The 15731-nt window shown below is 44.1% G+C and overlaps 1 protein-coding gene across 4 annotated transcripts in view; it reads left to right on the forward strand.

The window, feature by feature from the left end:
- The first annotated feature begins 2414 nt into the window (after nt 1-2414).
- The window catches only part of Catsper3 (cation channel sperm associated 3), a 26215-nt gene continuing 12898 nt past the window's right edge, over nt 2415-15731 (forward strand). For 3 of the 4 annotated variants that reach the window (XM_028772088.1, XM_028772089.1, XM_028772091.1), the window contains exons 1-2: nt 2415-4509; nt 6317-6470. In XM_028772088.1, coding sequence (XP_028627921.1) covers nt 4409-4509; nt 6317-6470 — 255 coding nt within the window. In that variant the 5' untranslated portion in view covers nt 2415-4408. Of the gene's footprint in view, nt 4510-6316; nt 6475-15731 lie in introns of all 4 variants that reach the window. The other variant, XM_028772090.1, reaches the window with a different exon arrangement.

Here is a 15731-nt window from a genome sequence, read left to right on the forward strand (position 1 = left end):
TGTTTTACTTGTGTATATGCCTGTGTACCATGTGTGTGCCTAAGGAGATCAGAAGAGGGCACCCAGTCCTCCTGGAACTGCAGTTACAGATATTTGTGAGCCGCTATGGAGGTGCTGGACTTGAACCTGGATCTTCTGCAAGAAAAGCAAGTGCTAATTGCTGATCCATCTCTCCAGCCCCAAAATGGCCAGAATGGGGATAGGAGAATTGCCACCTTTGTCACCCAGGAACTGCAGAGCAGGACTTTGTAATACAGAAAGTTGGAGAGCAGCAGGAAGGACCTCTTCATTCTGAAGATGTGTGTATAGAATAATTCGCACAAAGCTACAGTAGTTCCGAGATTCTCCATCTTACCACTTTACAAAGTTACAAAAATTGGATGACCTGTCTTGGTTGTGTTTTCCTTTTTAGGCAAGGGGGTTGAAGGAGAGGACCAGTGTCTTGTCCCTGGCTTCCAGTAAGATGTGGCAGTTCAAAGACTCTATCATGGCGATGGCCCACCTGTCCGTTATTGGGCTTAATGAGTTGAAGAACCGAGAGACATATGTTTCCTCAGTTTCTGTGTTGTCACCAGTGAACTGAGTCCACAGACTTAGACTCTGACAAAGATCATCTTTGCAGGACTCTCACTTCGCAGAAACTTGCCTGCCCCGCTTCTATTTCTTCTGCAAGGAGTCTGTGTGGTCATGTGACAAGGGGCCAAGCTCCAAAACCAGTTCCTGGCTGTTCTGTTAGCCAGGGCCTTAGTCACTTCTGTGAACAGACGTCCTGGAGAAAGCAGCTTGGGGGGTGGGGTGGGGGGACACTTGTTCCGGCTCAGGCTTCAAGGATGTGGTCCATCATGGCATGGAAAGGAGACAGCAGGTGTGTGAACTGGTCACACTGCATCTGTGGTCAGGAAGCCTATGGGATGGTGCTGTGTGCACTTAGGGTGGGCCTCCTCTCCTCATTTAAAACCTGTGTGAAAGCCCCGTGAACACGTCCAGAGGTGTCTCCTAAGCGATTCTAAATCTAGTCAACCTGATACATGAGCATACCAAACCCCCATTTTAGTTTAAATGAATTTTAGATTAGTATACAATGTAGTGTTTATTGTTTGTTTGCTGGGATTTGTTTGCATTTTCAAGGCAGGATCTCCTATATCTCCCCGGCTCACCTCCTTCTCTCTTAAAACACACAGATTTTTAATCTGTGTGTTTGTGTCTGCATAGATTTCTATGTGCTGCATGTGTGCAGGCACCCAAGGATCAGGAGGACACTGGATCCTCTGAAACTGGAGTTTCGGGTGGTTGTGAGCAACCAAACATGGATTCTGGGAACCTAACCTAGGTCCTCTGCAAGAACAGTTAGTACTCTTTTTTTTTTTTTTCCCCGAGACAGGGTTTCTCTGTGTAGCCCTGGCTGTCCTGGAACTCACTCTGTAGACCAGGCTAGCCTCAAACTCAGAAATCCGCCTGCCTCCGTCTCCCAAGTGCTGGGATTAAAGGCGTGCGCCACCACCGCCCAGCTCAGTTAGTACTCTTAACCACTGAGCCATCCTTCCAGCCCCTAAGGAATGGATCTCTTTCATGCCTATCTTCATACCATTATACTTGGTGGGAACGTGGAATTATGGGTAACCTAAGTCTGTGTTCCTGGGTCATGATCACACAGAATGGTTCCATGATCAACTATCTCTTATTTGAGATCTGTGTTTGTTTTTGCATTGACAAAGTTTATAATTAAGACGTAAAAAGAAAGGGTGGGGGAGGGCCAGAGAAGGAAGATAGAGGAAGGGACAAGAGGAGGAACCTATGAAAATCGTAGCCGGAGGGTAAAGAGTGCCTGCAGGGCGGTGGTGGCACAGGACTTCTGTCCCAGCACTCCGGAGGTGCAGGCAGGCAGATCTGTGAGTTCGAGGCCAGCCTGGTCTACAGAGGGAGTTCCAAGGCAGCCAGGGCTACACAGAGAAACCCTGATAGCAAACTTGAGGGGAAAAAAATAAGCACAATCCTAAAACCTAACTCAGTAATGCACAGAGACCATTGTGAGACACATAGGCAAAACCAGAAGTAAAATAGTAGGAACTGAGAGGAAGCCTAGCAGTGGAGCCAGTTGTTGGCACAGCTATGCCGTGTTAGAAGTGAAGTTCTCAGATCCTTTTGGCTCTGGTCCAGTGGTTCTCATCCTTCCGGACACTGTGACCCTTTGATATAGTTCCTCGTGTTATGGTCTCCCCGGCTATAAAATTATTTTCGTGGCTACTTCGTAAGTGTAATTTTGCAGCTGTTATGAACCAGGATGTAAATCTTTGTGTTTTCTGACGGTTTTAGGTGACCCCTGTAAAAGGGTTGGTTGACCCCCGAAGGGGCTGAGACCCACAGGTTGAGAATCGTTACTTTAGCTGCTTCTATGTCATGCGGTGTGGGTGAGCAGGGTGTAAGTGGTAGTGCTCCTGGGTTTGTGGTGTCCAGTGCTGGAGGTCGTAAGTCCTTTTCTGGGCATCCCCTTCCCCCCCTGCACTCCATCTTGACGTCTTCTGGTCCTGCCGACATCTGGCCTGTGTGAGGAGCATCACTTCATTTGAAGTTACCAAAATATTTTTTTAAAGCTGTTGTTTTTAATCCAGAGATAACCAGATGGAGCTAGGCATGGCAGTACACCCCTGTAGCCTTGGCACATGGAGCCAAGGAGGAGACAGTAGTGGTGGGATAGGAGTTCAAGGTCAATCTCTGCTACACATGAAGGACCAGCCTGGGCTATCTCAGACTCAGTGTCAGAAAACCAATTTTAAAAATTGTCTATCTTTATAAGACCCAGGGCACTGTGATCCTCATCTCCAACACGAGTCACTTGTGACCAGATGGTTTGAAGTCCCCTCTTTTTCCTATATGACATAGTATTCTTGATTACAATCACCAGGACCTATTTCTCCTTTTGGGCAGGCTATAAATGCTGTTTCTCAATATGCCGTACTAGCCGCTTACATGAGTATTTTCTTCCAGCAATGGCTATGGACACACGGTTTAGAATACTAAGGACTGGCTGGGGTAGAGTGTTTGCCCAACACACAATATGTGGCTTCCACCCTTGAAACTGCAAACCATAGAAAAGAAAGAATATTGGGGGGGAGTACAGATGGTGCTGTGGCTACCCCATTTTCTTAAAGCTCAAGAACTTGTGTTTCCAGGAAATTGACTAAGCTAGTGACTATTTACTATCACACAGTAATCTGGATCTCTGTATCTTGTCTTGGCTCCAAAGAATCAAGCCAAAAGGTTGTTAAGGGGACAATACTACCTTTGAAGGTTGGACAGAACTAAATCCTTAGTGCTCTTGTACTTAAAAATGTGTCTAGGGCTTGGGCTCTTTCCTTATAGTCTGGTTTTAATGTTGTTCATGACTAACCTCTGACCTCTAACCTCTGACCTCTAACCTCTGACCTCTGAGCCAAGCATCTTTGGGAATTCAGCTGTGCTGGCTTGCAAGACCAACCCACTGAGCTTATGGCCTGTTAAAACCCCCTGGATCCCCTAGAAGGAAGGATGGGGAGGAGAGGGTCACAGGACCCTACCATTTCATACCACATGTGTGCAGTTCTGCTCTGACTGCTGTGCAGAATGGGTCTGGTTTATACGGGCTAGTAAGGGTTAGGAGAGGCCTCCATTAGACACCTATGAGAAAGCAACGACTCCTGTTGGGTAGAGACTTTCCAGTGGGGCCTTTGGGAGGGAGCACCCACACTCCTGTCTGTAACCCCTTGTCTGTGCTCTGTAAGTAAGAGCAACAAACTCACTGATTCCCTGGAGTGAACTTTGGTGTCATCCTCCCAGGATGTGTCCGTGGGACCTTAGACATTATTACATTTTCCTCAGGAAAGGAATTTTGGTAACCATAGCCCAAGCCTCTGACTAGCAAGATCTGCTGTGTTGTCCCCTTTGCCTTCCGTGGGTTTTGTGTCCATTGCCTGACCCACTGCAAACTTCCCTTCCTTCTAAGTGTCTTTGGTGCTAGCTCTGGGTATGTTCTGTCTCTCAGAAACTCAGACACCTTCATTTTCCCCCTCTGTGACCCTCAGTTTGTTTTACCATCTTATAAAATGCCTTTGTCTGCCAAAGTAGGCACGTCACAAGGAAGGCCTTCACATCTCTAATGTTGTCCTGCTTCCCCTCCCAAGTTCTAGATACTCGCCCTCTCTGAGACATTCCCTACCTCAGGAGGAGGGAACCACAGATGAATGGGCCTTAGCCAGCCTTCCCTCTCTAGCCTACTAGCAACGGCTAGAATGCCTATGAGTGATCTCATAAAGCAGAGAACCCTGTCCAGGGTCCCTCTCCGCTGCTGCTTAGAATTCAGGTGCCAAGGAGATCCTTAGGCAGAGGTGCTTAGCTGTATAAGAAAAGTGAGGGGTTAAGACAGTTTGGAAAAATGTCTCAACATCATCACCACTACAGTGCTGTCCGAGTCAAATCCGGCTCGCTGTTCACTACGGCGTCGGAGGCGTTGCAAGCAAAACTCAACAAATTTAAGTAAGTTTCCTTTCCCTCCATGGTTAGGAGATGAGTGAGGGATAGCCTTGGCTCTGGACACCCAAGTTCTCCTAGCCTCTTCCACAGGTACCTGTCTGCACCCCAAGATAGGAGAGCTTGTCTCAGACTTGTTGGCCTCTCTGGAGGCAGAGGTCAGCGCGTTTGCTGCTCACCTGGAGTGCTGTTTTTCTATTAAAATATTCGATAATTTGAAGACTTTTTCTTTCTTTTGCCACAGGACCTATTTCAAATCATAGAACGAAGATGATCCATTTTGTTATAGATGATAGAATATATATAGTTGGTGGGGTTTTGTTCCTGTTGTTTTTTTAGCTGGGGGTGTGTTATGTGAGTGCCTGCAGGTATGTATGTGCTGCCTGCATCTATGCTGCCACAGAGGCCAGAAGGCGCTTCAGCTACCCCTGTGTGTTGCATCTTAAGACAAAGGACTCACCATGTCACAGGTTCAGGCAAGCAATCTTCCGTCCTCAGCTTCTGGAGAAGGTTTGGGACCGCAGATGCAGGCTTCCACACACACATGTGTGTGTGTGTGTGTACAGATATATGTACACACACACACACACACACATATATGTAAGAGAATATTAATTTGTTACACATAGTAGGAAAAACATACTTCTCTTTAAGAAAACTTTCAAAGCACAGGTAAATGTAAATAAATAAATAAATAAATAAATAAATAAATAAGGAAGGCCAACGGCCTCCTCCTCGTCTTGTTGCAGGTACTATCAGCCCGATACAGTTGCTCTTGCTGGGTTTTCCCCACCTATTTGTACACAGATGGTATGGCTTTTGAGATGACAATGTTACAACTTGTCTTTGTGCCTTGTTCTTCAGAAGATCATAATCGATTTTCTAAGCCATGGGAAAATGTGTAGACATGATAATTGCATGGTTTACTTAACTAGTATTTTAAAATTAAAAAAAAAATTATTTGTGTGTTTTTACGTAGGGTCATGCATGTGTCCTGACCCCTGTATGGAGGTCAGAGGACAACTTTTGGGGCCCACTACGTGGTTAACCCGTCCTCTCTGTTAGATTTTAAAGGTGTTTTCAAGTTCTCATCACTATAAATAATTGTGGGATAAACATGTGGAACTGAAGTCACCTCCTTCATTTTATTGGCTTATTTTCTTTTGGGCTAGAGTCTGACTGAGAGGACTTGAACTGTTCCAGTCTTCTGTTTCACTTTTGTTTTGAATTCAAACTGACCGGTGTAGGTTTCCTTGTTCCTTAAGAAGAACGTCCACCACATTTCACTTGTGAGCACAAAATGTATCACATGGGAATTTTAACTGATTTTATCAGCAGAAGACATAACGGTGTTACTTTGTGTCTCCCTCGCACCATCTGTACTATCCTGTGTATTCCTTTTCTCTTAGGGTATTTGAGTTTTTATCAAGACTTGTGAACGTATATATTTGTGTGTGCATATGTATCTAACTCTACATACATGATTGTAAATCAGTGATAGATGTCATTTGATGTGTGTACTTACTCATTAAAGTTTTTCCTATGATGCTCCAGTATTTCCTTGTGTTTAAGGAAGCATTACCTGAGAGGTAGTGACCGCTTTTTCAGGAGTTTAGGGAGAGGAACCTGGTGGGGACAGGCCACTCTTATCACTGTGTCTCAGGGGTCAGTGTGCCACCTAGCTGTTTCTGAGCCCCTGTATATTTCTTTTTCCAGTGTGCGAGGAACAACTGCTTCAGCCCTAAGAGGGGCGCAGTTGTGTGGGGATGGAACTGCTCTATGTAACCACACCTCTTATTCCTCTTTTTGACAGGAGGAAGGATAAAGAATGCCAGGCTTACTTCAGGAAGGTTACCAAGAGTACTCTCTTCCAGGTCGTGATGATCGCCACGGTCACTGCCAACTCCTTCTTAATGGTCTTGGGGACTGATTATAATTTACATTTCAGGATGTTTAGAATCTTTGAGGTGAGCAGAAAGCAGTTTCTATTCTACTACTTTGCCTGTATTATTTCTGAAAATGTTAAGCTATTTCAAAAGCATCTTTATTGCAAGAAATTCTCTACAGAAACACTTTTAAAGACCTTTGACCTCTGCAGTAGCATCAGCTAGTGGCAGAAAGCAACAGCAACGATTGTGGCTGGTAAATCTCCCAGAATTCTCTCTTAACTCATAAACAGAGACACTGGATGTCACGTCTTAGTCTTATGGGCAGCATTTCCAATGGAATTAGGGTCAGTCCCTGTGGGGAGGAAGCAGAGGGGCACCAGGGTGTGCTGGGCTAGCTATCCACAGCAAGAATTGTGTGGCCCACATCAGTAGTGAATAGTGAGGAGTGAGTACAAAAAGTTCTCGGTCATCTCTGAAGGGGCTGGAGCTTGCAGAACTGACCAGGCAGAGCTCCCTCTAAGGACTGTGCACTTAGAGGAACCTGAACAAGATTTAGCAAGCTGGAGGCATACAGATAAAAAAAAAAAAAAGACAGCATTCAGATAGAGCAAAAAGAAACAGAACTACACAGTCCCGCAAACAGTCTCCAAAATGAAGCTACTGCTTTTGTTTGTTTGTTTGTTTGAGACAGGGTTTCTCTGTGTAGCCCTGGCTGCCCTTGAACTCACTCTGTAGGCCAGGCTGGAACTGGTGGCTGTTTCTGTGCTACCAGTGTTTGGCAAAGCTCCTATGTCTTAATTACTCAATGGAGTTGGAAACACACTTCTCAAAGGCTAGGAGAAAGAATTTAGAATGAAAGGCACGATAAAAAGGACTGAGGTGAAATCTCACACATCACAGCAGCTCAGACCAAGCTGGGATCCGATCCACACAGGTAACAAAACCCCACTGCCAAGATACGGCTGCAAAATCTGGTAAACGCGGTAACATTTGACTCTAGAGCAAGCGCAACATTCACGGAGATGGTCCTGGGTGTAAGAAGGGACAGAAGCAAAGTGACAAAGCCCAGGAAACAGTTAGACATCAAATAAAACCATTTAAAAATGAAGGCTAACGTAGAGCAAGCAGTTATGTACGCAGATGGTGGCTCGGATTAAAGGGACGAATTCAAACTCATTTAAAATATGAGCGATTTAACAAAAAACACTGAGAAAATACTGAGTGCTGGTGTCCAGCAGAGCCTGGATACAGATGAGAGGAACTCTTGTGTTTCAAAAATTCATAGACCAGAGTCCTAAAAATCTAAACCCAAGGAAAATCACCCACAGTGTGTAAGTTGAAAGAATATACATTGCATACTCAAGAATATGAACGTAACCCACGATTCACTAAAACGACTGAAGGAAACAGTTTAGCTTCAGAGCATCTGGGAAAGCCATCCAACTTCTCCGTGGCAATTTTCTCTAAGATAGTAGAGTGGTGTGCTCAACTCCTTCCCCACCCCGGGGGAAGAAAGTGTGAGCCAAGAACGTCGGGCGAACAAGAGGGACTCAGATTTATCAAGGGCACAAAGTCACGGCTGTTCAGAAACGGGGGTGATGTTCTCCCCAGTGGCTGGAGAAGTCACATTGGTGCTTTTGGTGATGAGCATGGAAGAGTATAGCTGTCTGTAGAGTTATGCTGACTACCGTTTCCTAGGAAAACATGTTCAGCATTCAATGGATGTATTCCTTGATCCCAAGGCTATACCAGGACTGAGCGACGAGAACAACCGGGAGAACCAGATACAACAGTTCTAAAGCTTTTTTACTTTAAAATTGTCTTTATTCTTTGAGAATTCCATACACACTCACAATAATAAAATCCAAACACATCTATCTTCCTCCCCCCACCCCCTGCCTCTAATTCCCTCCATAGCCCTCCCATAATGCATGCACTAGAATTTCCTATCTTTACACTTTTTTTGATGACCCACTAAGTCCGGCTTGTGGGTGTGAGTACCTGCAACATCTGCTCAAGCCCTGAGAGCTGGACAGCAGGGAGGGTGTCTCCTGGTTGACTTGAGATGATTTCTCTATGTCCTGTGCCTTCTCTGTGGTCAGCTTTCTGCAGAAAGAAAGCATATGCTGTCACCAGCAGCAGGCTCTTCCCGTGCGGACCCATATTTAACAATGACCTTAGTTGTGATGCACACAGTAGGGTTATTCGGAGACAATGTGAAATCTGTGAGCAAGCGATGGGTAATAATGAAAATTTTCTATTTATTTTTTTCAGCGGGGAGGGTACGCTCACATATAGCAGGCGAGCACTCGACCACTAACTTACATCCTGTACTCAGGATAGCTCACAAAGTTCTTTTCCTTCCGTCTTTCATGTTTGTTTGTGGTGTTTATGTTTGTTTATAGCAGACCTGAGCTTGTGATCTTTTTGCATCGGCTTTCTGAATGCTGGGACCATCCTGTGTTCTTGAAAATGGGGGTGTCATGGAGAGAGGAGCTAGAGATATGTAGACAATGTTAAATTAAAAGTCTGTGTTTGCGCTGTGCGTGGTGGTCTGCATCTTTAATCCCAGCACTCAGGAGGCAGAGGCAGGCCTGTGAGTTAGAGGCTAGCCTAGGCTACAGAGAAGTCTGTGTTTTGATAGGCAATGTCAGCATCAACTGCTCTGTGTTCTCTGAGGATGACTAGAACATTGACCGACTCTGTTTCTGCTTTCTTGGTGTCTATGATGTCAACCCTGAAACTGGAGTTTCTTAGAGGACTAGTAGATTCAGGAGCTATGCTGAAGGCAGGGATATCTTGTCATCTGTCCTGTAAGGAAGCTGGCAGAGTTTATTGTGCTCATGGCAAAAGGATGGAGGAGATAAGTTGGGGACACTTCTGTTGCCTGGAGATGAACCAATGTGAAGCCCAAGGATAGTAAATACTATGGTCAGGAAATCCTCAAAGATCAAGGTGAGTCAAGCCGGGAGGTCTTACTCTGAAATGTGAGCTTCAGGAAAGAGTCAAGCTTTGCTGGTACTTCCGCCGTGAACCCTGACAGTGATGGATCATCTGCCGTGCAGCTGCTCATACGACCGTGCCTACCACTTCTGCTGGCTTTTGCTTGCTCATGCTCTGCAGTCCAGGTTGACTCCATACTCACGATCCTTCTGCCTCAGCCTCCCAAGTCTTGGGACTCATGCTGTGCATGGTATTTCTATAAAGTGTTCCAGTTGTTAGAAAGAAATGACAGCTCCGGTGAAGCAATGGATCTGGGCCCTGATTATCAAAGACCAGCGACACCGTGTCCCGCTACAGAAGGATAGCATCACGCCTTGCTTGACGTGAACCTGAATCTTTCAGTCTTTTGGAACCAGCTGCCTGGTTATATATATATCTCCATGTGTGTATGTGCACACACATGGCAATACCAATGGAGGCCAGAAGAGGGCGTCAGATCCCCTTGAGCTGAAGTGATGGCCAAAATATTATGATAAGTATCACAAGCTGCAGGTTGAGGGACACAGGGGGGTCCTTATGACTTGACTGGTCCTCATAAGGGGGGCACTGTGCACCTCTATTTATCATTCAAGGAAATGAATACAGATAGTGTCCTTTCTATTTTTGAGACTAGACTGTCGATCTGGTAGTGTCCCCATCACACGCCAGCTTTACACGCCAGCTTTACACGCCAGCTTTACAAATGCGTTCCTGCAGACTGTCGAGTTAGATTTGTCGATTCTTGGAGAAATCGAGAAAGGAAGAAAAAAGAATACCTTTTCTTTATTTAAATTAAAAAATAGGTTTTCACACAAAGAAATGGACATGCAAATAGTTAAGAGACATCTTTCAAACTCTAAAGATATTTTAAGAACTAAAATATAATTACACCATTAGATAAATGAGATAAATATTTCCTTACATAAATAATTTTAGTGGATCTACAACAAACTGGAAACATCCAGATTCAAAGGATTCACTGATGAATCCTGTCAGTCCTCTAAAGACGAATTAGCGGCTCCAGCCTCCACACGCTAGGGGAGGAGAGGGCACTAACGGCGTTTTGTGAAGCTAGGATCACCCGGCACACATACAAGAGACAGACAAAGAGCAGAACATATATGCAGAACCATTCCCTCTGCTCTCTGCAAACCAGATCTAAGAACACACCGTGTTGATGACCGACCATGGTAAAGCTTGCTTTGTTACACAGGTGCGGGGTGGGGGGGGGGGGAGGGGGGCGTGGCTCAGCCCGTGCAGATGGACTCAGGAACAGAAATCATGTGACCTTTTAACGGAAGCAGAAAAGGCTTTTGATAAAATCCCAAATCCCTTTGTGATAAAAGCCCCGAGAAGACTAGCAACAGGAGGAACATTTGTCGATATATCCAAGGCTCTACGGGAGAAACCTTCAGCCAACAGTGTACTAAATTGGGAAAAACTGAAGGAATTTCCACTAAAACTACATTCTCTCCTCTGACCGGATGCGTTGCTGGGCATCCCAGCTAGAGCAGTAAGACAAGAGAAGCAAACACAGGAGATACAAACAGAGAAGGGAGGTCGGCATCTCTAACTGCAGACGATCTTTCTACATGTAAGAGATCCCAAAAGTCAGCATAAAAATCAGAATCCTTCCTAGCCACCAAAAACAAATATGCTGAGGAGGACAGCAGGGGACAATCCCATTCATAGTTGTGTCAAAACAAAAGGAAAACAAACTACCCCACTCCCACCAAAACTGTGTAGGTCCAGTGGACAAGGTTTCTGCTGCCGTACCTGATAACCCAATCCAGTCTTCCATGTGGGAGGAGAGAACTGGCTCCCACAAATTGTCCTCTGACCACCGTGTGCTCACTGTGCCTGTACACGCCCACGTGCATGCAAACATGGAGCATTTATGCACACATACAGACATGCATACACACATGTACACACATGTACACACATGCACACATAAACTACATTCACACATTTATGCACACAGATGCACATTCACGTGCGTGCACACATGCACATGTACTCCCCACTAGCACACACACATACACACACACACACACACACACACGTTCATATTGTAGAAAATGCAGTAAGAACATCCTGGAAATTTTGAAACACTGAAGAAAGAAATTGAAGACTTTGGACAGATCCCACACACATGAATCATGTGAAGATGGCTGTGTAATCTAGTGTAATGTCCAGTAAAATCCCAATGTCATTCTTCACAAAAACAGGGAAAAAACCCACCCCTATAACTCATAGGAAAGTGCAAATAACCAAATAACCAAAGCATTTTTGAGCAAAAGAATCATGTTGGAGCCTTTTTCCATACCTGATTTTGAGTGGTATTACAGAGCCAGAGTAGCAAAACCCATATGGTCTGTTACAAAGACAGTCACGTAAATCAGCAGAACAGAAGGGCAGAGGCCGACACGAACACACATAGCTGTAACCACCTGATTACTTACAAAGACACCAAAATGATGTCTTAATGGAGAAGAGGTAGCATCTTTAACAAATGGTAAGGGTTGGAGAGAGCGCCTGGTGTGTAAAACACCTACCAGGCAAGCGTGAGGTTTGCGTCTCCAGCATCCACATGAATGCTGGGCAGGTAGAGCGGCTTGCCTGTAGTCCCAGTACTTAGGAGGTAGAGACAGGGAGCGCTTAGAGTGAGCTGGCAGTTAGACTAGCTGAATAAGGAAGAAACTCGGCCTGAATCTATGATGTGGAGAGTGACTGAGGAAGACACTGGTTATCTGTCTTTGTTTCTACACAAATACATATACATGTGCGAGGATATATGTATGTATACATGCATACATACACATATGAACATAATACATGCATATATACATATGAACACATACATAGATATGTATATGAACATACATACATGCATAGATACATATATGAACACACATACATGCAGATACATATATGAATACACATACATGCATAGGTATACATAAACATACATGCATGGTATATACACACATACACACACACACAAACTAGTCATGTTGAGAAAATTGTATACCCACATGTAGAAGAATGAAATGAGATCTTCATCTCCTACCCTGCACATGGACACAAAAAAGACCTTGACATAAGACCTGGAAGAGTGACTTGCTAAAGGGAGAGAATAGAAAAGCTATATAATCGCCCATAGATAAGTGTAGGTTGGGACTTCTTGCATAGGAACCCAGGTGCTCATGAGATTAGACCAACAATAGACAAATGGGACTGTGTCTCATTAAAAGACTGCTGTATGGCAAAGGGAACTGAATGGAGCAAAGAGAAGCCTACACAACGGGGGAAACCTTCATTAGATACATATCTACCTGACAGGATTAATATCTAAAACAAAGAATTCAAGAACCCTAGCAACAACAAAACAGCTCAGTTATAAATGGGCTAATGAAATGAACAGACAGTTCACAAGAGAGGAATATACATGACCAATAGACATGGTCAACCCCCTCGGCCATCAGAGAAACGAGAAATGACCAATAGACATGGTCAACCCCCTCGGCCATCAGAGAAATGAAAATCAATCCCTCCTCCCACCGAGGAGCTAGAGAGATGGTCTAGCAGCTAACAATCTTTTCCTGCTCTTCCAGAAGACTCGAGTTCAGTTCCCAGCACTCACACTGGGAGGCTCACAACTAACTGGCTGTGACTCCAGCTCCAAATCTTTAAAAAAGCTACTACATTGAGATGCCATCTTACTCCTATCAGAATAATAGTAATTAAGAAAACAAACAAGGGAACATCTTAGCAGTTAAGAGCACTTGCTGTGTATTGGTCATGACCAGAGTTCATATCCTAGCAACCATAAATAATCCAAGTGTCCCACTGATGCCAGGAACCAGCTCTGAGGGATCCAGCATCTGCCTTTGCCTTCTATGTACACACACTAAATGCTATTATGGATATGGACAAAAGAGAACTCTCAGACAATGCCGGTGGGAATGTAAACTTAGTCCAGCCTCTATGGAGATCAGTAAGGAGTTCTCAAAACCTAGAAATAGATCTACTGTAAGACTCTGCTGACTCGCTCCTGGGTAGTCACCCAAAGGACATAACCATTAAAGGAGATACTTACATATCAGTGTTTATTGTGGCACTATTAGTAATACCTGAATTACAGAACCAACCAAGCATCTGACAACAGAGGGAAGAATAGGAAAATGTACATGTGGACAGTGAGGGTCATTCTGTGTTAAAGAATGAAGTTATTATTCTTTGTAGGAAGATGGATGTAGTTGGAGACAATCACATTAGGTCAACTTAGCTAGTCTCAGAAAGGAATGTGTGTTCTCTCTTCTGTACATCCTAGATTTTATGTATTCACAAAAAATCGTCTATGAATAGATTATGGTAGAACTGAGTTTCCTAGAGAAACAAAGAGGGTTTATGAGGGAAGAGTGGGGGAGTGAGGCGGAGGGGCAAATGCATTTAATATATAATGTATCTATAAGAAGATTAAAAAAAAGTAAACTAGAAACGTTTGAAATATGTATAAATCAACACATTTTAAACCAGTGGATCAAAGAAGAAAGCACATGGAAATGAGGACATATTCTAGGTTGAGTGAACATGTCAACACAACATGGTTGTATCGCAGTAAAAGCATCACCCTGAGGGAACTCACTGCTGCGAGCGCTCCTGTCAGAAAAAGAGCCCAGACCTCTTGAGGTGAGGTGAGGTGAGGTGAGGTGAGGTGAGATGAGAGCTTCACCTCAAGTAAACAGAAAAGAAGACCAAACCTAAATGAGCAGAGGGACTTTTTTAAAGGCTAGAGGGAAATTAAATTACAAGTTAGTGTTGTGAGTAGGTGAGCAAAGTTAATCAGAGGAGAGCTCTTCTGAGCAAAGATTCAAACGGCTTTCAGAAGTGAGAATCGAGTCAATGCGACCGGACCGACCTTACAGAGGGGAACAAGACTGGAGAAGAAAGACATAGGTAATTGTACGCAGTCAGATTAGATAAAGGAAACAACAGGCAGACTGACAAGCGAACTTAAAAGAACTGACAAAAGAAGAAATGAGGAAATGGACCTTCCTCACAGTCCTGTAAAAACAGCCAATCATCAAAGAACAACAAAGCCTGTGCTCCAAGATGTAAAACAGGAGGCATGGTCGATGAGGTCATGGGTGGGGCTAGCGTTGCTGGTGCCTAGGGCAGACTCAGATACACAGGAAATAGAACTACACACAAGTATCAGTATAGCCAATGATGTGAAGGTCCTCTCTGATGTCACAGGCTAGACCCACAGCATCCTTGAAATAATTATACACCATTACCAACTGAGTCAAAAATGATTTATAAATAAAAGAAGAACCCCTAAGCTGGGGATGTGGCTCAAGGGTAGAACACGTGACTAACACTGATCTTAATATCGAGTAACCAATGTAGTTGTAATCAATCGAGTAATCAATGTAGTTGATGAGGAGTGACCCACAAAGCCGTTTCCACTGATACAGGAAAAGCATTTGCACTTGATGAAATCAACAGTTTATAACAAAGCAAGCAAAGTAAACCCATCTAACAAGTCAGGCACTGAAGGAAAGTTCCTTACCAATAAAAAGCCTTCTAGGGGCTGGAGAGTGGCTCAGTGATTAAGAGCCCTTTTTGCTTTTTCAGAGGATCAGGGTTTAGTTCCCAGCATCTACTTGGTTCACAACCACTTGTAACTCCAGTTCCAGGGTATCTGATGCCCTCTTCTGACTTCTAAGGTCACCAGGCACACATGTTATGCACAGACATACATGCTGATAAAACATTCATATACATTAAGTAATTCCAAATAATGTAAAAATTAAGTACATTAAGAAGAAAAACTCCACAACTAACATTATACTTAATATTAAAAGGTCAGACATCAGACAACGCTGGCAGTTTTTTTACCCTATATAACACTGTACTTGAAGTACTGGTCAGAGTAATTACATGAGGAAAAAAAAAAGGTAGCCATAGGAATGACAATATATGACAATATTACAGACAGACAGACTGACATACATACAGACACATGATGGAGGGGGGGGGCTCTTAAACAAATTCAGCAAAGTTGTGAAATAGAAGAGCAATAAAAATCAGTTGTCCTCCTAAACATTACTAATTATCAATCTGAAAAGGCAGTCAAGAGAACTCTATTTACAAAAGCATTTAAAGAGAGGACTGGGAGTAGCTCACTTGATAGAGTGCTTGCTTAGTATGAATAAAACCCTGGGTTCTAAGTCAGCAGCTCTTAAAACTGGGCATGGGTGGTGCATGCTTGTAAGTCCAGAATGGGTGGTGTGTGCCTGTAAGCCCAGCATGGGTGGTGTGTGCCTATGAGCCCAGCATGGGTGGTGT

The sequence above is a fragment of the Grammomys surdaster genome, unplaced genomic scaffold (genome assembly GCF_004785775.1).
Source record: "Grammomys surdaster isolate TR1022 unplaced genomic scaffold, NIH_TR_1.0 211, whole genome shotgun sequence".
Taxonomy (NCBI): Eukaryota; Metazoa; Chordata; class Mammalia; order Rodentia; family Muridae; genus Grammomys; species Grammomys surdaster.